Source organism: Lutra lutra, chromosome 18, assembly GCF_902655055.1.
Source record: "Lutra lutra chromosome 18, mLutLut1.2, whole genome shotgun sequence".
Taxonomy (NCBI): Eukaryota; Metazoa; Chordata; class Mammalia; order Carnivora; family Mustelidae; genus Lutra; species Lutra lutra.
Window position 1 is genome coordinate 11,800,677 of NC_062295.1, and position 20,314 is coordinate 11,820,990.

A 20,314-nucleotide genomic window follows, 5' to 3' on the forward strand; every position below is an offset into this window, starting at 1 on the left:
AGGAAAACACGGTGGTAAAGTCATTTTATTTCCAGTTCTTAATAGTGCAAATGAAACTCCAGCCAAGGTCCTGGGATTTTTCTGCATGAGATGCAGAGTCAAAAAAAAAAAAAAAAAAAAAATATATATATATATATATATATATATAGGGACCGCAGTGAGATCTTAAAATACTGAATTTCTGGGTAAAGCTGTTTTCTCGCGACACAGAAACAGCCTAGCGGGACAACCAAACTCTGAAACCAGCCTTACCCTCAGGCTGTAACGCTAGGGTTCTAAGTCTGGCCCTGGAGAGTAAAGGGCGGGACCAGAGATGGCACGCATGCGCCGAAGTTCTCGGCCCGGGCGTGGCCGCTCTAGGCAGCGGGGAGGTCGCGGGGTTGGGAGGGTTGAAAGAGTACTGTTTCTCCTCTATGGTCGCAGGTCGGGGGCTCGCTTCTCCGCAGTCAGTCCTCGGCTACTTCCGGAAGTGAAGCGAACGCCTTCTCTTCTGCTTCCGCGGGGGTCCGGGAGGCAGCGGGCGGCCAGGTGGGCCGGGAAGGAGCCGAGTGGTAAGCCCCAGCGTGGCGGGGGAGGGAATGGGGGAGGCCCGGGCTCGATTTCGGGGCTGCGTGTGGAAGACGGCTATGGGAGACGGGTCAGAGGAGGTGCGCTGGGCTCCTCACCCGGGCCCGGGTCCGGGTCCTGGGCATCCGCGGTCCCGGCCACGAGGCGCGGACCCCCGGGTGGCCAACTCCCCCAGTCCCTTCACGAGAGCACCACGTCGGCCGGTCGCCGGGTCTCGCCTGCGTCCCTTCGAGGGTCAGAATCAGAGCCGGCGACTCCAGGACCTCCCGGGGCGCGAGGGAGGGAGCATCGGCTTCCATACACCGTGGAGGAGGGGGGACTTAGGGACGCCCACCCCGCAGGAGCCCCTGCCGCAGCCTCTGGCCGCGCGTCCGGGATTGATCAGGATCCTGATAGACTGAACTTCGGGTCTGACGGGCGAGGCAGTTCCTGCCCTACAGCGAAGCGAATGCTCCCGTTATAAAATAGGGTAACAGACGCACACAAAAGGGAAAGTGAAACCCCAAAAGTCGCACTGGGGTTCAGCTAGAACCCAGCTCTTGTGATTCCGAGCTCACGGCTCCTAACGGAAACTTGTGCAAAAGGGAGTTTTCTTTAAAAGAAAAAAATAAAAAGGGGTACATGAGACTTAGATTGTGTCTAACTGAGGATCTTTGGCGGGCAGGAGGCCCTGTCAGTACCCAGGGCGGCTGCCCCACCCCCCGCCCCCAAATTGGTGGCGGGGGGGAAAAAGTGCCCAGACGCTGTCATGCCCTCAGCTGTCGCCGTTGGGTCCTCCCCGCTAAAGCCCATTGGTCGGTCCTTTGGAGGGTGGTCTTGATGTCATCCTCGGAAAGGCCAATAGGAAGAAGCTTTGCTCTCTTCCCGGGGCACATCCCAGAGCCGGCGCGGAGTGCACGTGCGGAGTTAGGTTGTTTGGTTTGTTCTGGTGAGGGCTGTTTTGTAAACAGCCAGTCTGGATGTCTGATGGGTTCTGCGTTTCGCCGCCTGTCTCCATAAACATCTGGGGAAAACTGTGTGCTCTAGTGCTCGGCGCTGACACTACTAACGTGGCTGGCGCTCACTATGTGCAACTATTAGTAAGTCTTACTATTCAGTAGACTCTTTGAGTACCTATGGACAGAGTTTGTCATTTAAACCTCCTTCAGAGCAGATACTGGTATCTTGAACTTATGAATGGGAATTAAGAGGCTCAGGAAGAATAAATGTGAACCGTTTGGAACCCACATCTCTCTATGACTAAGATCATACCTTTTTAAGTATACAAGACTCTCCGTGGAAATTACAGCCTGGGAGGTGAAGAAACACACACAGATGAATGTTATGTTAATGCACAGAGGCAGAAAGGATTGATTTGAGTGTGAGAAGAGTTACTCATTAGAGACTTTCAAGTGCCAGGGGATTTGGATCTTGTCATTTGAACACCTTCCACCCAGTGATGGTGTGGAACTGCATTACAGATGACCCGAACAGTGTGATACGGAAAAATGCCCAAGGAGCAGGAATTAAGAGATGGGACCAAAGTGTCATCTGTGACTAGATGAGTAGTAGGAGATAGTTATAATACTAATAGCTAACATTTATGTTGCACTTTTGTGCTGGGCACTATTCTGAGTGCCGTGCGTATGTCCTTTTAATCCTATCAGCACCCCTTTCAGTAATGTGGTATTAATATCCCCATTTTGAATAAATGTAACAAGATGGGATTGGGAGGGAGACAAACCATAAGTGACTCTTAATCTCACAAAACAAACTGAGGGTTGATGGGCGGAGGGGGATTGGGAGAGGGGGGGAGTTATGGATATTGGGGAGGGTATGTGCTATGGTGAGTGCTGTGAAGTGTGTAAACCTGGCGATTCGCAGACCTGTACCCCTGGGGATAAAAATATATGTTTATAAAAAATAAAATTAAAAAATTAATTAATTAATTAATTAATTAATATCCCCATTTTACAGATGAGGAAATTAAGGCACGGAGATTAAGTGACTTGCTGGAGGTCACACTGTGAATTTGTGGAGCTGGGATTTAAAACCAGTCATTCTGGCTCCAGTCTTTGTGCTTTTTTTTTTTTTTTAAGATTTTATTTATTTATTTGACAGAGAGAGACAGAGATCACAAGCAGGCAGAGAGGCAGGCAGAGGGGGGGGGGGAAGAAGGCTCCCCGCTGAGCAGAGAGCCCGATGTGGGGCTCGATCCCAGGACCCTGAGATCATGACCCGAGCCGAAGGCAGAGGCTTAACCCACAGAGCCCTTTGTGCTCTTATTAAAAAGTTGTGTTTGGGCTCCTGGCTGGCTCAGTCTACAGAACATGGGACTCTTAATCTCAGGGTCAAGAGTTCAAGCCCCACCATGGGCATGGAGCCTGCTTTAAGGGAAAAAAAAAAGTCATTAAAAAGTCGCATTGGTTTGTTGGCAGGACATAAAGATTCTTAAATGATAAGCTCAGAACTATGAGCTTGAGTTTTGATTCAGGCACTGGTCAGAAGAGAGATTGGAGAGAAGAGGAAATGAGATTGGAAGTGTTATTTAAACTTTATTTTGCTCACACCTTACCCATACCTTATCTGAAGTATATATTTAGGTATATGCATTTATTTATTAGTATGTAACAGCTCCCTAGTCCCCAACTTGTGTGTGCATAAGACTCTCCTAAGGAATTTGTTTAAAATATATGTTCCTGGACCTCTCTCTCGGTTATCCTTATTCAGGTTCATCAAACTTCTGGGTGTTTTTTCAGAAGTTCTAAAGAAATTACTACCATAGGAGTCAGATACATGTTGATTTGATTTCCATCTAAAATATCCAGAACCGGGACGCCTGGGTGGCTCAGTTGGTTGAGCAGCTGCCTTCGGCTCGGGTCATGATCCCAGCGTCCTGGGATCGAGTCCCACATCGGGCTCCTTGTTTGGCGGGGAGCCTGCTTCTCCCTCTGCCTGCCATTCTGTCTGCCTGTGCTCGCTCGCTCTCCTCTCTCTCTGACAAATAAATAAAATATTAAAAAAAAATAATAAAAAAAAAATAAAATATCCAGAACCTGTCTTTGTGCCAGCTACTTCAGGAATGATGAGAGAATTCTGTAGTTTGATACCTGATCTCGAGCTCAGGATTTGATGGGAGGGAAAGACTACTCAAACTGATAATTGAAGTATGCTCACTAACCAGTTTGTTTTTTTTTTTTAAATCACGTTATTGGACTTCTATGGCTTTTAACACAGGACAGGTCATTGAGTATATGCCACATAACACAAACAAAAGCGTCTCATGGAAAGCCAGGACACCTGTCAGTATGTTCTCTTGCCCAGCACCACTCAGGAGCAGTGAATCATGCAGCCTCCACGTCCAGGCAGCAAGTCAGCCTCCTGTGAGCTAGCTAGCTACCTTTCCCCTAGTAATTTCTGACTCCTTCCAAAAAGAAAATTTTCTGGATGAGAGTTGATATGGTAAGAGCCCAGAAATGCTTCTCTTGTAGTAATGAACGCCAGTTTCTGCAGCCTACAAGAAATGCACATAATACTCTTTTTATTGCTGTTTCTGCCCCTGGCCTGCTTCCATTTGGATACATTTCTTTTTATTTCATAGTCACTAGATGTGTGCAGTCACTCTCGTTGCGTTTAAAATGTCTGTAGTATTCTGCCAGTGTTTAGAGTGTGTCCCCAAAAGCACAGCTGTTTCTTTCTTTCTTTTTTTTAAGTTTGTTTATTTACTTAAGTGATCTCTACACCCAGCATGGGGCTGGAACTCATGATCCTGAAATCTGGAGTCACATGCTCTTCTGGCTGAGCAAGCCAGCACCCCTCTCACCCTATTTCTCTTGTGACTCTTCCTGCTTATTTATCTCATGGAAACCCAAGCTCACCCTAACAGCCATAAGCTGGAGTTGATGTTCCAGAATGCAGTGTTGTCATATCCTAGTTTATTTCCCTCAGTTTGGACTTCTCAGCTTCGTAGTAGCAGCATAAAGGAGCAAATTAGTCCTTTGAACCATTAACCATTACTGACTACTTTGTTGGAATAATGTAGTATTATGAGGTCAGGCTTTAACTCAGACCATGTTTCAGCACCTGGCTCTGCCTCCATTTTCTCATCTGTAAAATGGCAATGAGAGTAATAGTTATCTCATAGGATTACCTTTCACATTGTAGGGACTCAGTAAATATTAGCAGTTGTCATTATTCTCTGTTGCCACATAACATGTAATGAAAAGAAATAAATAGCCTAAGTAAAGGCCCATATGAAGCCAGAATGTTTGTATTCTTGCATTGAGACATCTTTGCTAAGAAATGATTGAGATCTTATTTTCAGGCTGGAATTCCAATAAATTAGCCCTCCAAAGGATTATTCTTAAAACAGGTATGTGCGATCGTTAGAATGTTTTGTTGAATAAAGTGGTAATTATCTGCCACGGAACAAAGCAGTTTGAAGATTATAACTTTTTGAAGATTTTATTTATTTATTTATTTATTTGTCAGAGAGAGAGAGAGAGCGCAAATGCAGGTAGAGGCAGAGAAGCAGGCTCCCTGCTGAGCAAGGAGCCCAATGCGGGACTCAATCCTAGGACCCTGGGATCATGACCTGAGCCGAAAGCAGTAGCTTAAGTGACTGAGCCATCCAGGCGTCCCTGAAGATTATGACTTTTAAGGAGTTAACAGTCATTAATGTGAAATCTTTATAAGCTGAGGGGAAAAATTCTCCACTTAAACTCAGAATTAATGGCTTCTTTTTTGATAAATCCAATGCAAATTACTGTATTAATTGCTGTTGGGGTGACTAAGGAATCCAGTAGGTGACACCAGTAATGTCAGCTCTTTCCAGAGAGTAGCCCTCTAGATGAAGCCACAGATGAGTACTTGAGCAAATCAAACAATTGCCCCTCCGTGGGAGCAGTAGCCAAGTTCCTTGCAGGTTCTTTAATCACTCAGAATAATTGGGAGATTGTTTATATCCCAGCCCTTTTTCTTCCTTCATTGATTTTTCAGGCAACTATAGCATGTCGGTTAGGTATTTCTTAGGGGAAACATAGAAAAGGTTACAGTGATAGAGATCTTGCAATTGCCCAAGTCAGCAGACTGATCACTGTATCCTATCAGTTGTGCCAACAGACCAAGGCCATGGACATTTTAGAAAAGGTCAACTATATAGTTTGTTCATGTCATATTTTACATATTCATGTTTTCCAAAACTTTCTGCCATTTCTTGACACTGAAATTTTAGAGGTGGTATTTTCCTCAGGAAGTAATAGCTTTGCAAGTGTTTTAAAAGTTCCATTGGTGAGCGCACCTGGGTGGCTCAGGTCATGATATCAGGGTCCTGGGATCGAGTCCCGCATCGGGCTCTCTGCTCAACGGGGAGCCTGCTTCCTTCTCTGTCTCTCTTCCCGCCTCTCTGCCTACTTGTGATCTGTCTCTGTCAAATAAATAAATAATTTTTTTTTAAAAAAGTTCCATTGGTGAGATGTCAGAACAAGTTGTTGATTATATGGCATGAGCCTGGGGACAACTTTTGAGATCCCTCCTCACCTACACGGTATGAGAAGTGTCACACACCTGGATGGGGAAGAAGAGACCATGCCACTTCCTGACGGTGCACATGAGAAGCATGAGGCGCAAACAAATCAGCTGCAAGAGAAAGGGAGCAGGGGATGACAGTAGAAAAGACTGTCGCCCCGAACAACTCCTCAGTCCCGTATTTTTTAGATATAGACAGTAATCAGCAAAGGAGCCGAGGAAGGCAATACATTAATCATATGCTTTGTAGATAAACAAGAAGGAATAGGGGTTATACATTGATTATAAGTCATAGATAAGCAAGAAGAAAAGCAGAATAGGTCTGGTCAAGCAGTATAAAATTTATAGTTGAACAAGCCCCTTCAAAGGGCACATCTAGTTAGCCACAGGTGCTCTCCGGGGAAGGAAAGATAACGGAAAATTTCCTGTCCTTAGCCGGCGGGGCATGCCCAGCTGCTCAGCGTCAAGGACACATACCGTACTCTCCGGCAGAGGCCTGTTGCCGGTACATGATTTTCTTAAGGCCATATCTAAACATGCTTGATGGCTAATACGATTTCTTGTAAGTTATATTTTAAGTAATACATTGTTCTGAGGGACAGTTATAAGACCACATTTACCAAACACTTCCTGTGTGCTGCTGCTTATGTATGTCTCCTTAATGCTTAGGACAGCTTTGTGAGGTTGGTGGTGGTGACCCCATTCCTTACGTATGCTAACGGGAGACTTAGAGAGAATGACTAATTTTCCCACAATCCCATAGCTCATAAATAGTGAAGCTGCGACTCAGAACCTGTCTTCTGATTTTAAAACCAAAGTGTTCTGTTAAATGGTGCAAATAAATGTTAACTCTTTTTTTTTTTAAGATTTTATTTATTTGACAGAGAGAGAGATCACAAGTAGGCAGAGAGGCAGGCAGAGAGAGAGGGGGAAGCAGGCTCCCTACTGAGCAGAGAGCCAGATGCGGGGCTTGATCCCAGGACCCTGGGATCATGACCTGAGCCCAAGGCAGAGGCTTAACCCACTGAGCCACCCAAGTGCCCCTAAACATTAGCTCTTATGAGAAAAAGGAAATTACACTGTTTCTTAGCACCAGGAAATAAATACCCCCAAAATATTAAACCAGGTGTCTTAAAGGCCTGTACTAAATATTTGATACACAGATGAGCCCACAAGCTCTCACTGCATTCATTTTGACCTTGGTCTCTGAGGGTATGATGAGAATAAAGCCAACTTGGAATTTTTAGACTTGCCCTCAGATTTATCCAGAGACTTTCACCTATGGAATCTATTGAACAGGGATATCTAGCCTCTGATTGTAAAACAGAGTAGAAGCAGTAACTTAGAAGAGGTTATGGAAGACCTCAGAGGCACTTTCTCAGCAATGATGATAAACAACCCGCCAAGAGATAGGGAAGCTGTTTGCTGATAGAACTCCTTAAGCTTGCTAGCCTAAGACCAGTTAACCTAGAAACCTCATGTGCTCGTCCATAGACTCTGAAGGCATCAACTACGGGAGAGGTCATGAAATCACAGATAATTCACACAAATATGCCTTAGATCAGGAAGTAAACAAATGAGGAAAACAGGTGGGTGAGGAGTAGCAAACCTGAGCAGACATGCCCTATCTGAAGGGTGCAGCTACCGAGTTACTCAGCTCAGGCTGAGTCTTGTCACTCCGTATGACATCCCAGTCTTGCCGGGTCTTCTGACGTTTTTCAGCAGAAGCCAGGAGTCTGGATTTTTAGGTGAAATCAGAATTTTTTTTTTTTTTGAACACTGGTACTAAAGTCAAGAGAAGGGAGAGAGGTGCAGGAAGGAAAGAGATGATAAGGGAGAAGGAGCCAACACCGTGTGAAAGCCTGTCCAAAGGCCAGATGTCACCACAGTGGAGTGGTGGCTGCCCATGTGGAGAGGGTTCCAGGACACAGAGAGTGGAAGCTCATGGCAGTAATACTGCCTTACCTTGGAAAGGCTCACCTGGGTTCATTAGAACCACTCCAGGAAGCAGAGGGCTGTAGAACATTTAAAAAGTCTTTATCCTGGGGGTGGCTCAGTCGGTTAAGTGTCCAACTCTTGATTTCAGCTCAGGCCGTGATCTCAGGGTTGTGAGATCAAGCCCCACTTCAGGCTCTTGTGCTCAGCAGGGAACCTACTTGAGATTCTCTCCCTCTCCCTCTGCTCCTGTTTGTATTCTTTCTCTCTCTCTCTCAGATAAATAAATCTTTAATGGGGCACCTGGGTGGTTAGGCATCTGCCTTCAGTTCAGGTCATGATCCCGGAGTCCTGGGATTGAGTCCCATGTTGGGCTCCTTGCTCAGCAGGGAGTCTGCTTCTCCTTCTGCCTCTCCCACTGCTCATGCTGTCTCTCTCTCAAATAAATAAATAAAATCTTTTATATATATATATGTATATAGTCTTTATCCTGGGGCTCCTGGGTGGCTCAGTCAGTTAAACCTCTGACTACTGGTTTCGGCTCAGGGTCATGAGATGGAGCCCTGCCTGGGGCTTCACCCTCAGCAGGGAGTCTGCTTGGGATTCTCTCCCTTTCCGTCTCCCTACCCCTCTCTTCCTTCCCACCACATGGGTGTGCATGTGCACTCTCTCTCTCACACAAAGAAATAAAATATTTTAAAATGAAAAAAAAAACAAAAACAAAAACACTTCTGTATGCTCGTGGTTAAACAGTAGTTTTTCACTTTCTTTGGATTTTTTTGATCCTCTTTGAGAACCTAATAAAAACTATAGATTTCCTTCAGGCAAGTGCCCATGTTACACACTCCTATGCACAAATACATCCTGGCATGTAATTTGAGAGCGCACACACACACCTCGACGTGCCTCTGCAGCCGTCAGTTCAAGACCCAGAGTTTTTTTTTATTTTATTTATTTAATTGACCGAGAGACAGAGAGAGAGAGAGAGCACATGACGGACTCTGAGATCCTGACCTGAGCGGAAGGCAGATGCTTAACCGACTGAGCCACCCAGATGCCCCTCACCCATTGGCCTTTTAAAACTAGAAGGTAAAAGATGGTCCTTACCTTACCAGCTCTGAAAGTTTATTTCTCACGAGAGAAAACAAACCACACAGTGGCATCTAAAATGTATTTTTAAGTCATATTTTGAAAGCTGAAATGCCCACTAACTTGGTCTTAAGATTGTCTTTAACAAACTAGGAACTGCACAGACTTTGATTACCATGGAATCATAGTAATAGCTATAGGAATAATGCTAGTTTCAGCGTTAGTTTGCCCTCAATTCAAAACGTGAAAGCTGACAGAGAAAGAGTATACATTTTAACCAAAGTTCCTTGATCTTTTGCTATTTCTGTCTATCTGCTTTTGGGTTATTTCCATGAGGGAAAGCAGCACTTTCAGAGGAAGAAGTACCTCTTAAGTGATAAAATGTAGTTCAGACACTAAAGTCCCAAGCTGTGGGGCCACACCCCTCCTGCCATGACCATGATTAAAGGCCTCTTTGAGAAAACCAGTGTTCTTGAGGATGTTTTGGGATGTTCTCTGTAAAGTCGACCCACAGAAGGTGCTGTGAGAGGGTTTTGCTGGCTCTTTTTTTTTTTTTTTAACATTTTATTTATTTATTTGACAGAGACAGTGAGAGAGGAACATAAGCAGGGGGAGTGGGAGAGGGAGAAGCAGACTCCCTGCTGAGCAGGGAGCCTGATGCAGGGCTCGGTTCCAAGACCCCAGGATCATAACCTGTGCTGAAGGCAGACACTTAACAACTGAGCCACCCAGGTGCCCTGGGTTTTCTGGCTCTGAGTTCCTTCACAAGTAAGCATTAGAATGTCCCTGTTGCTTACTGTCTTCTCTCCCTGTCTCTGAGGCTCCAGAGAGGACTGGGGGAGGAAATTCATTCCACTGTCCACCCCCTGTGCCCTGGTCCCGGGGATACACTTTGGTTTGTGTTTAAGCGTCACATGAAACGACAGGTGTTAATTACCTAGTTCAGAATTAAGGGGGAAGAACGCCTGAGTTTGGAAAAGTCTGCAAAACTGCAAACAGAGACAAGTTTGAAATGACAGGTTGAATACCACAGAATTGAAGAGTACAGCAAGCCTCTGGAGCTGAGTCATTCTGAAGAGCTGTGGTTTCTGAATAAAAATTTGGGTCTTGGGGTGCCTGGGTGGCTCAGTCGGTTAAGCGTCTGCCTTTGGCTCGGGTCATGATCCTAGAGTCCTGGGATCGAGCCCTGCATCAGGCTCCCTGCTCAGCAGAGAGCCTGCTTCTCTCTCTCCTTCTGCCTCTACCCCCCACTCATGGGCATTCGCTCTCTCTCTCTTAGATAAACAAATAATATCTTTTAAAAAATAAATAAAAGAGAAGTGCCTGGGTGGCTGAGTCATTAAGTATCTGCCTTCGGCTTAGGTCATGATCTCAGGGTCCTGGGATCGAGCCCTGCATGGGGCTCCCTGCTAGCAGGAAGCCTGCTTCTTCCTCTCCCACTTCCCCTGCTTCTGTTCCCTCTCTCACTATGTCTCTCTCTGTGAAATAAATAAATAAAATCTTTAAAAATTTTTTTAAAAAAACGAATAAATAAAAGGCTAATTGGTAAGAAATGAATTTCAATACATATTGTCATTTCTCTGCAAATTACTCTGAAATGAATATGCTTGGCCTCATTCTTAACTCCCAGCTACAGTTTTGTGTCTCCAGCTGCTTACTAGACAATTCTACTTGCAAGTCTTATCACCTCAAACTTAAGTTTTCTGAAATTCCACTTCTTTCTAAGATTGGCCCCATGTGCTCACAGTGACCCATTTCTATCACAACTACCTTTCTTCCCTAGCTCTGACACATAGGCAGCATCTTTGATCATTCCTTCTCTCTAGTCATCAGAGCCCATAAATTATTTTCTTTTTTCTTAAAGATTTTTTTTTTTTTTTTTTATTTGACAGAAAGATCACAAGTAGGTAGAGAGAGGGGGAAGCAGGCTCCTCGCCGAGCAGAGAGCTGGATGCGGGGCTCCATCCCAGGACCCTGAGATCATGACCTGAGCCGAAGGCAGAGGCTTAACCCACTGAGCTACCCAGGTGCCCCATAAATTATTTTCTAAACATCTCTCAGCTACATCGATCCTTTATCACCCGTCATTCCTTTGCTGTTTTCATTTTTTGTCACCTTCATCCCAGAAGTGGTAAACATTTTATTTCTAAGCTATCCTAGTCTGGCCCTCCTTCCCAGGGGATTTATCATCCTTAAGCACAGCTTTGCTGATCTCATTGCCCCAGAAACCTTTATGTGTTCCTGTTGGCCCACCTGTCATTAACTAGGCACATAAGACCCGGAATCAGACCTGTAGCTCTGGGTTACTTGCTGCTCCCCATGGAGACTCTGACAGCAGTGCCCAAGTCAGGCTCTTTTCTGACCTCCTGCCCAGTCCTCACTGGGAGCCTCAGGATCTTGCCTCTGACCCTGAATCCAGATGAGATCCTAAATGTACATAAAGGGCCTACCCAATGCCCAGCTCGTAGGAGAGGCTCAATAAATAGCAGTGGTTCGGGGGGCCTGGGTGGCTCTGTTGGTTAAGCATCTACCTTTGGCTCAGGTCATGATCTCAGGCATCTGAGATCGAGCCCTATGTCAGGCTCCTTGCTTGGCAGGAGTCTGCTTGTCCCTCTCCCCCTGCCCCTCCACACCCCCACGCATGCACTCAGTCTCTCTCTCTCAAATAAGTAAAACCTTTAAATAATAATAATAATAATAAGCAAATAAATAAATAGCAGTGGATCAATTATTATTTCCTGGGATAACGTTCTCATGGCAGTTGTTTAATCAGCACTAGCCAGATAAAGGAACTACTTTATCACAATGATTCCTTTTTCTAGAAAACTGGATAAGATCTCCCACTTCCTTAACAACTTGAAGAGACAGCCCAAAGGAAAGCACTTAGGTATTTTTTTAATTTTCCTCAAAATATAAATAATAAATATGACTGATTATCAGAAATTATTTAATTTGTCATTAAGAATATTTATTTGAGGGGCGCCTGGGTGGCTCAGTGGGTTAAGCCTCTGCCTTCGGCTCAGGTCATGATCCCAAGGCCCTGGGATCAAGCCCCGCATCGGGCTCTCTGCTCGGCAGGGAGCCTGCTTCTCCCTTTCTCTCTCTGCCTGCCTCTCTGCCTACTTGTGATCTCTCTCTGTCCAATAAACAAATAAAATCTTTAAAAAAAAAAAAAAAAGAATATTTATTTGAATTCTTCCAAAAAGAACAGTTTTGGGGTTTAAGATTTTATTTTAAAGTAACCTCTACATTCAGCATGGGGCTCTAATTCACAACCTCGAGATCGAGAGTCATATGCTACACCAACTGAGCCAGCCAGGCACCCCCCAAAAAAAGTTTGGGCCTCTACAGAAGTTGTTCCCCTGTTTGCTGTTACTTATTATTGTGAATAGCATATTAGTTTAATTACTATATTTAAAAATTTTATACGTTATATTTAATCTTCTAACTTTATCTTTACCTAATTATCTTTTTAATACTGATGAGGAATCTCTATTCCACTTTAACACTGAGTTTTAAATTCAGTTGTGTTTATTCTTTGAGTTGAAAGGGAAAAGATCTGAAGCAGACTCTTCCTGAGTACCAACTGTTGCTGGGTTCGGTCTCAGGACCTGAGATCACGACCTGAGCAGAAACCAAGAGTCAGTCGCTCCACTGACTGAACTACCCAGGTGCCCCCAGATTTGCTTAAAATCTAGTGCTCTGTGTAAGTATTATGCATCACTCTGTAAAACGTGATACAATTCCAGGCCCCTGGGTAACTTAATCACTTGGGCATCCAGCTCTGGGTTTCGGCTCACGTCATGATCTCAGAGTCCTGGGATCGAGCCCCACATCAGGCTCTCTGCTCAGCGGGGAGCCTGCTTCCCTCTCTTTCTGCCTCTGCTTGCCTCTCCCTACTTGTGATTTCTCTCTCTCTCTCTCTCTTTTTTTTTTTTTTAGTTTTATTTATTTGCTTGGCAGGCAGAGATCACAAGTAGACAGAGAGGCAGGCAGAGAGAGAGAGGAGAAAGCAGGCTCCCTGTGGAGCAGAGAGCCCGATGTGGGACTCGATCACAGGATCCTGGGATCATGACCTGAACCGAAGGCAGAGGCTTTAAACACTGAGCCACCCAGGCGCCCCGTGATTTCTCGCTCTGTCAAATAAATAAATAAAATCTTTTAAAAAATCATAAAAATAAATAAATAAAATAAGTAAAAGGCGATACAGTTCTCATGGCTGTATTTGAAAAGCAGGTGAAGGGACGCCTGGGTGGCTCAGTTGGTTAAGCAGCTGCCTTTGGCTCAGGTCATGATCCCAGCGTCCTGGGATCGAGTCCCACATCGGGCTCCTTGCTTGGCGGGGAGCCTGCTTCTCCCTCTGCCTCTGCCTGCCATTCTGTCCGCCTGTGCTAGCTCTCTCTCCCTCTCTCTCTGACAAATAAATAAATAAATAAAAAAATCTTTAAAAAAAAAAAAAAAAGTTCTATGTACTTTAAAAGAAAAGCAGGTGAATTGCTACTTTACATGGTTTACTTACCACATGCCAGACTCTGGACAAGGCACTTCACTTGCATTTTCATGTTTTATTCTTAAACCTTCTCCGTGGGGCTAAATGCTATTACCACCTCCACTTAAACACGAGGAAGCTGAGTCTCCAAGAAGTCCAGTCCCCAAGTCCAGTCCCCGCAGCTAGTGAATGGCAGACGGCGCAAGGCAGCCCAGCCCTGGAGCCATTTCCCTAACCACTGCACCCCGGAAAGTGGAAAGAGCCCTCTCCTCTCTGTGTAACCACTGTGGGTGATTGACTTCCTTTGTCTTCACAATAGCCAGGTGGAAAAACCCTTACCTGCCAGCACCTCCATTGTTGTAATGCTAGGGACAGCGTGAATAATCATTTCCTCAGCCCCTGTTGACACCTTACACCATCCTTGCCACTTTACTTTCAAAGTCTCTGATGCTCACAAGAAGCCTTGAAGCTTTCTGTTAACCACCATTTTACCACTGAGAACACAGGGCTCAGAGAGCTCAAGTAACTTAAACATAGTCACAGAGCACATGATCAGAGAGCTGGAATTCTACCTCCGTGGTGTTCTACGCCATACTGCCTCTCCATAAAACAATCTCCTAAGATCCACATAAGGAAGAGAAGAGCATGGTCCTTTGCTCTTTGCTTATCGGCAACATTAGCATGTTCCTGTGGCACCAAATTGGTCAAGTCCAGAGGGCGTGACGTTTTCAGACTGATGTGGATTGAACCCCAGGGGAGTTGACATGGCACAGGGCATTTAGGAAAACAAGGGTTCACTCACTTTTTTGGTACTGTATCTGTGGGAACCTCCACAATCACATGTTTATGAAATAATTACCTAGCAAGAAGGCAGATTTTTTTTTTTTTTTTTTTTTTGATAAAAAAAGGCTTTATTTACCTGAAGGACATCTGTTTTGGCCAACTCCAGATATTTTACTAGCCCAAAAAAGCTGTTGTTGTTTGTTTTTTTAATCATACATGTGAAAGGACTTGAGAAACTCAATTGGGAAAACTGAGGCCAGAGGAATTACGTTTTTCTAAGTTAGTGGAAGAGAAGGATCTAGAACACCCACCGCCCCCAAGTCCATCAAACTTTCCACTGCATTGTTTCACTTCACCTGATTTTCAGAAGTATGACAGAGCAGAAAGAAATTCAGCGAGGTTTATTTGGTTTATAGAATGTGAATTTTTAGACATTATATTGGTTACCTTTAAAAATTGGCTTTGGGGTGCCTGGGTGGCTCAGTGGATTAAAGCCTCTGCCTTTGGCTGAGGTCATGATCTCAGGGTCCTGGGATGGAGCCCCACATCGGGCTCTCTGCTCGGCGGGGAGCCTGCTTCCCCCCCCCTCTCTCTGCCTACTTGTGATCTCTCTCTCTCTGTCAAATAAATAAATTTTTAAAAAAATGTTTTAAAAATTGGCTTTAATAGAATGGCAGTAATCTCAAACACCTGCTAAACTAGTTGTCCTAGTTCTGTTGTTGTCTTTTTTTTTTTTTCTAGATTTAATGATGCTCTGCAACATTTTTCTAAGTCTGAAACTTTCTGTGCCTGTGGATCTCAGAATTTGCTAAGAGATGGAGGAGCCTCCGCACAATGATCTGAGCACAATGACCCACGAGAATGGTGACGCCCTCCAGAGCACCAGCCCTCAGATTTCCGTTAGTGAATTTTCTTGCCACTGCTGCTACGACATCCTGGTTAACCCCACCACCTTGAACTGTGGGCATAGCTTCTGCCGGCACTGCCTAGCTTTATGGTGGGCCTCTTCAAAGAAAACAGAGTGTCCGGAATGCAGAGAAAAATGGGAAGGTTTCCCCAAAGTCAATATTCTCCTCAGGTAATGCTCAGTCCATATCAGTGGCGCATCCACTTGCACAGTGTGTTTTCTCTTCATGGGAACGGCCATGTTTGAGGGGGCCAGACGCGCAGACCCCGCCCCCGCTGTGGTCGTCCTAGATCTAGAACAATGTGAGTCAGGGGGCTCAAGGACTGCAGATCCCTTCCTCACAGGGGACCATGACCTGTTACTGTTTATCATAAAGGGGAAAAAAAAATTCTGAGTATCAGACCATTGCTTATAATCCTTTGTCATGTAACACTTTTTATTGATTTGTTTCCACCAAGGACACCCTAGGTCTAACAGAGAAAGTGGTATAACTGCACAGTTCTGTACAAATCAGTGTGATGCTAATTTTCTTCATCTTTGACTAAACTCTGTTCCAGTGTTAGTATCAGTAGCAGTAGCTTCTCATGCATAGTCTTGTAAACAAATGGTAAAACCTTTCAGATGGTAGGTTCTTTTCTGCTTCTGCCCATAATATTTATAATGTACCTGTGAGGTCTTTGAGGCTAAAATCCTTGCTCTCCTTCTCTTGCCTTCTTGCTACCAACAGAGTACCAGAAAGTTCCTTGAAAACATTAACCTAACATTCTCTTTTTCATCAGAGATACATTTACAAACACTTTGCTCTCACCTGTCAGCCTGGTTTACCTGAAGGTTGATCTTAAACTATAGGAAGATTCTCCGATTATGTGTAATTAAAAATGGGGAGCCCTATAGTAGACTTAATGGTCTTCCTCTTACTACTCAACTCCACGTGTTTTCTTTTTTATGAATTAATTTTTAATAACATAAGCAATACATAGATACCTTCAATTGTTTATATTCTTTTTAAAAATAAATTAGAGTTATTACTGATAAAGTTAAATAAAGACCCCTTTGACCTCTCCTTCCCCATTTTGCCATCCTTCCTTTCTTTTTTCCCCAGAGTCATTTCAGTTATGACTTAGTTATGATATCCTTCAGATTTTTAAAAATATTTTTATACATACGTGTGCCAGTAGGAAATGCAAACATTTCCTCACATCAGTGGTGGTTCTACAGTTTACTGTTTTCATTCAACAATCTGTATGTCTTAAACTTATCCATCTAGATACAAGTGATACCCAGTAAATTCATTTTTAAAACCATGTAGCATTCCATTCTGTGAATAGACCACGTTTTTTACTATTTCTCTAACCACGGACCTGTACGTTGTTTCTCATTTTTTGCTGTTACCAGCCTTCTTATCCATTCTTCTAAAGTGCTTGTATACTATCAAATATCGGCTGTTAGTTTGGTTTTAGCCTCTAGATATTACAAGATTTAGACAAACAACTGTGTGACTTTTTTTTTTTTTTTTTACTATTCTCCATAGGGATGCCATTGAAAAATTATTTCCTGATGCCATTAAAAAGCGACATGAAGACATTCACCAGAATAATGACATAGTCCAGAGTCTTGCAGCCTTTCAGAAATACGGGCACGATCAGGTTCCTTTAGCTCCAAACACAGGCCGAGCGAATCCACAGAGAGGTGGGGGATTCTTCTCCGGGGTGCTCACCGCTTTAACTGGTGTGGCAGTAAGTTTATCATTGTGTTTCTCCACGCTCCCCCTCCCCCGCCCCGGCCCCCCAAGTTTCCACTGAAGTCAATCCCGTTGAAATTGATGGCGTACCTCGTGCGATGATTCAGTGCATGCATCGAGATCGGCTGGGTCACGTGATTCTTTGGGGCTGCTGCGTCCACACGTAGTCCCCCTCACATTCAGAGCTCAGTTATTGTTAGCTTTGTTCCATTTCATGCTCTTCATAACCTCTGCAGTAGCCACCGTTATTACTTTAATTTTATCTCTTTATTTCTTTTTACTATTATTATCGTTTTTTTCACATAAGCTCCATGCCCAGCATGGGGCTTGAAGTCATGACCCCGAGAGCAAGAGTCACCTGCTCTACTGACTGAGCCAGCCAGGTGCCCCTGTTGTTCCCATTTTAGAGGTGAAGAGACCAATGCAGGAAGGTGTTAGAGCTGGGATGCAAGACCATGTCTACCTTGATGGTCCAGGCTCAAGCACGGCACTTTACTAATATCCCATGGAGAGACCATCTTCTTTTCAGTTCCATGCTACAACAATTTAAAAGTTACACATTTTCCAGCAAAAAAAGCACATGATAAGTCCATTATCTCGGCCAAGATGTTGGGGTCAGGGGTGCAGTGCTGAGTTCTGTTCCCTCATGTCCTCACCCCCAGCAGTGAGAGCTGCCCCACACCAAGAGTTCTGCTCCCTGGCTCCTTGCTTCCTCATACTGGCGTGGCATCATTCCCTTCATGCTCAGCCCCTTTCCTCCCCTGCCCCCCACTGAGATGGAGAAGCCGTCCTCCTGACCTTTCTGTATGTTACGGGCCCTCCCTCTTCTCCAGGTGGTCCTGCTCGTGTACCACTGGAGCAGCAGGGAATCTGAGCACGACCTCCTGGTCCACAAGGCTGTGGCCAAGTGGACAGCAGAAGAAGTTGTCCTCTGGCTGGAGCAGCTGGGCCCATGGGCCTCTCTCTACAGAGACAGGTTTTTAGCGGAAAGAGTAAATGGAAGGTGAGAAGCAAGATATTCTGACATTTTTTTTAAGCTGCTTTATTGAGATGTAATCCACAGGCTATAAAATTCACCTATCCAAAGTATGCAACTCATGGTATTCAGTACCTGCACGGATGGCTGCAGCCATCACCCCAATCTAGTTTTAGAACATTTCATCACCCCCAAAAGAAAGGTGTTCCTCTTGCCAGCAGTCCTCAAAATGCCCCCCTCCTTCCCTGGTGACCACCGTTCTCCTTGCTGTCTCGATGGATTTGCCTGTTTAGACTATTTTGTATAAATGGAACCAGACAATATTCATGACCTTTTAGTTCTGGCTTTTTCCCCTCACAGAGTATTTTCAAGGTTCATCCAAGTTGTCATAGGTGTCCGTACTTGGTGCATTTTTATGGCTGAGTAATATTCCAGTTTGCGCCTGACCCTCATTGTGTTTGTCCATCCTTCCTCGGCTGGACACTTGGGTTGGCTCCGTTTGGGGGCTGTTACGAGCAGTGCTGCTGTGATCCTCGGTGTACGGGTTTTTTTGTAGACCTGCCCTTTCAGTACTCTCTTGGAGTGGAATTGCTGGGTCATGAAGTAACCCCTTTTGTTTAACTTTCTGAGGAGCTGCCAAATTGTTTTTCCAAAGCAGCTAAGCCATTTTATGTTATGATATTTTGTTTGTTGCTTTTTGATTATGAGAGAAGCAGGTATTTACTAGTTCCTTAAAATAAGGATGTAGAACTAGAAGGTATCGGAAGTAAAATAGCATCAGAATTCTACTCCTTGGGGAAAACCACTATTTGTCATCTTTCTGGACATCTTCCCAGATTTTTTTTCCATGTTTATAGAGAGGTACACATAAAGGTCTATTATTTACTTGTCTAAACTGAAAATATAATTATACCAAGCAGACCTGTGTTTATATGTGTGTATGTATATATGCATGTGTGTGTATATACCGGAGTCTGTTTAACTGATCTCTACCAGAACAGATCTGGGTGGTTTCCTTTTTTCCATTCCAGTCAATTCCAAGCAATGTTGTAGGAAATGCTCTGATACAGGGAACTCCCACATCCAATTGGCAGCCTGTGGGGAGGCCTGCCTCTGCCCATCAGCATATCCCCTCGCCCTCACCCCCTTCCAGAGCACTGTCCATCTTTATTGGAATCTTTCCTTACCCGGAGGGACTGTGTAGGGATAGTACTTAGCTCACCACGAAGTGCTAAGAGGGGCCACAATCTGCTTGTCCTGGACGGCCGTCTACTCACTGCCCTCTGAAACTGGGTTTTCAGTGCTTGACCCTCCTTTGGGAAAACCAAATGCTCCCACTTGAATCATCTGTTTTTTGTAAGAATTAGCGCCTCTCCCCAATTGTGGTTAAAAAAAATTTTTTTTCCCTACCTACTTAGTACATCTTTGCGTAATTGCCTTTCTTCCAGAAGACAGATTCCTAGAACTAGAATTTCTGGGTCAAAGCACATAAACCTTTCCAACTTTGATAAATGTTTCCAAATTCCCCATGAAAGGACCAGCCTCCATCCCTCCACTTGTGTACCTGCGGGGCTCTGGTTAGGGGTGTGGTTAACGATGAGTGATTGTTGAGGTGAGGTCGTGTTTTCTGATGAAAGGGATCAGATGAGGGAGCTACCATCATTTGTCTTAAATCACTACCCCCAAGCAGCTAGTCTCAAAATCAGAACATTTTATTGGATTTCTTTCCAATTTTTTTTTTCCCCATAGGTACACATTTTGAAAACCAGGGCAGTATATGAGAGGTCAGCCTACATATCGGGCAGGGGGGGCAGGAATCAGAGATGAGGTGCAAAAGAGACCACACTGTGCCTTGGCTGAGCCACTATATTCCTCCGAGCCATTTTTTCAGCCACAAAACGGCCATCATGCCACCTACTGGGCAGAATTATTAAATGGATCAGTGATGACTTGTGCAGGCGGTTTCAGAGTCCCTAAGCTGTTACTACTGTTGTGTCCTATACTAAGTGCCTTAGCTTACTCAAGGCTAAAGCATTTGTGCTGATAGGATGCAAGACTGACTGTGAGTTCGCCTCCAGTACATAATCTCAAAAGCAATCTCCCCTGCTGCTCCCCCTCCCCGACAGGTTGCTTTTAACCCTGACAGAGGAAGAATTTTCGAGGGCGCCATATACCATAGAAAACAGCAGCCACAGAAGAGCCATCCTCCTGGAACTGGAGCGTGTCAAAGCCCTAGGTGTGAAGCCCCCTCAAAATCTCTGGGAATATAAGGTGAACTCTTGATTTTTTTTAATCCAGAAGAATACAGAGAATAGCCTCTCT

At 44.6% G+C, this 20,314-nt stretch overlaps 1 protein-coding gene across 3 annotated transcripts in view; it reads left to right on the plus strand.

Moving 5' to 3' along the window:
• Nucleotides 1-349: 349 nt before the first annotated feature.
• Nucleotides 350-20,314, plus strand: part of BFAR (bifunctional apoptosis regulator) — a 28,448-nt gene continuing 8,483 nt past the window's right edge. The window contains exons 1-5 of one of the 3 annotated variants that reach the window (XM_047714056.1): nt 350-551; nt 15,110-15,446; nt 16,807-17,011; nt 17,850-18,019; nt 20,119-20,263. In XM_047714056.1, the coding sequence (XP_047570012.1) occupies nt 15,184-15,446; nt 16,807-17,011; nt 17,850-18,019; nt 20,119-20,263 (783 nt within the window). In that variant the 5' untranslated portion in view covers nt 350-551; nt 15,110-15,183. Of the gene's footprint in view, nt 552-12,656; nt 12,803-15,109; nt 15,447-16,806; nt 17,012-17,849; nt 18,020-20,118; nt 20,264-20,314 lie in introns of those variants that run through there. The other 2 variants (XM_047714054.1, XM_047714055.1) reach the window with 2 other exon arrangements.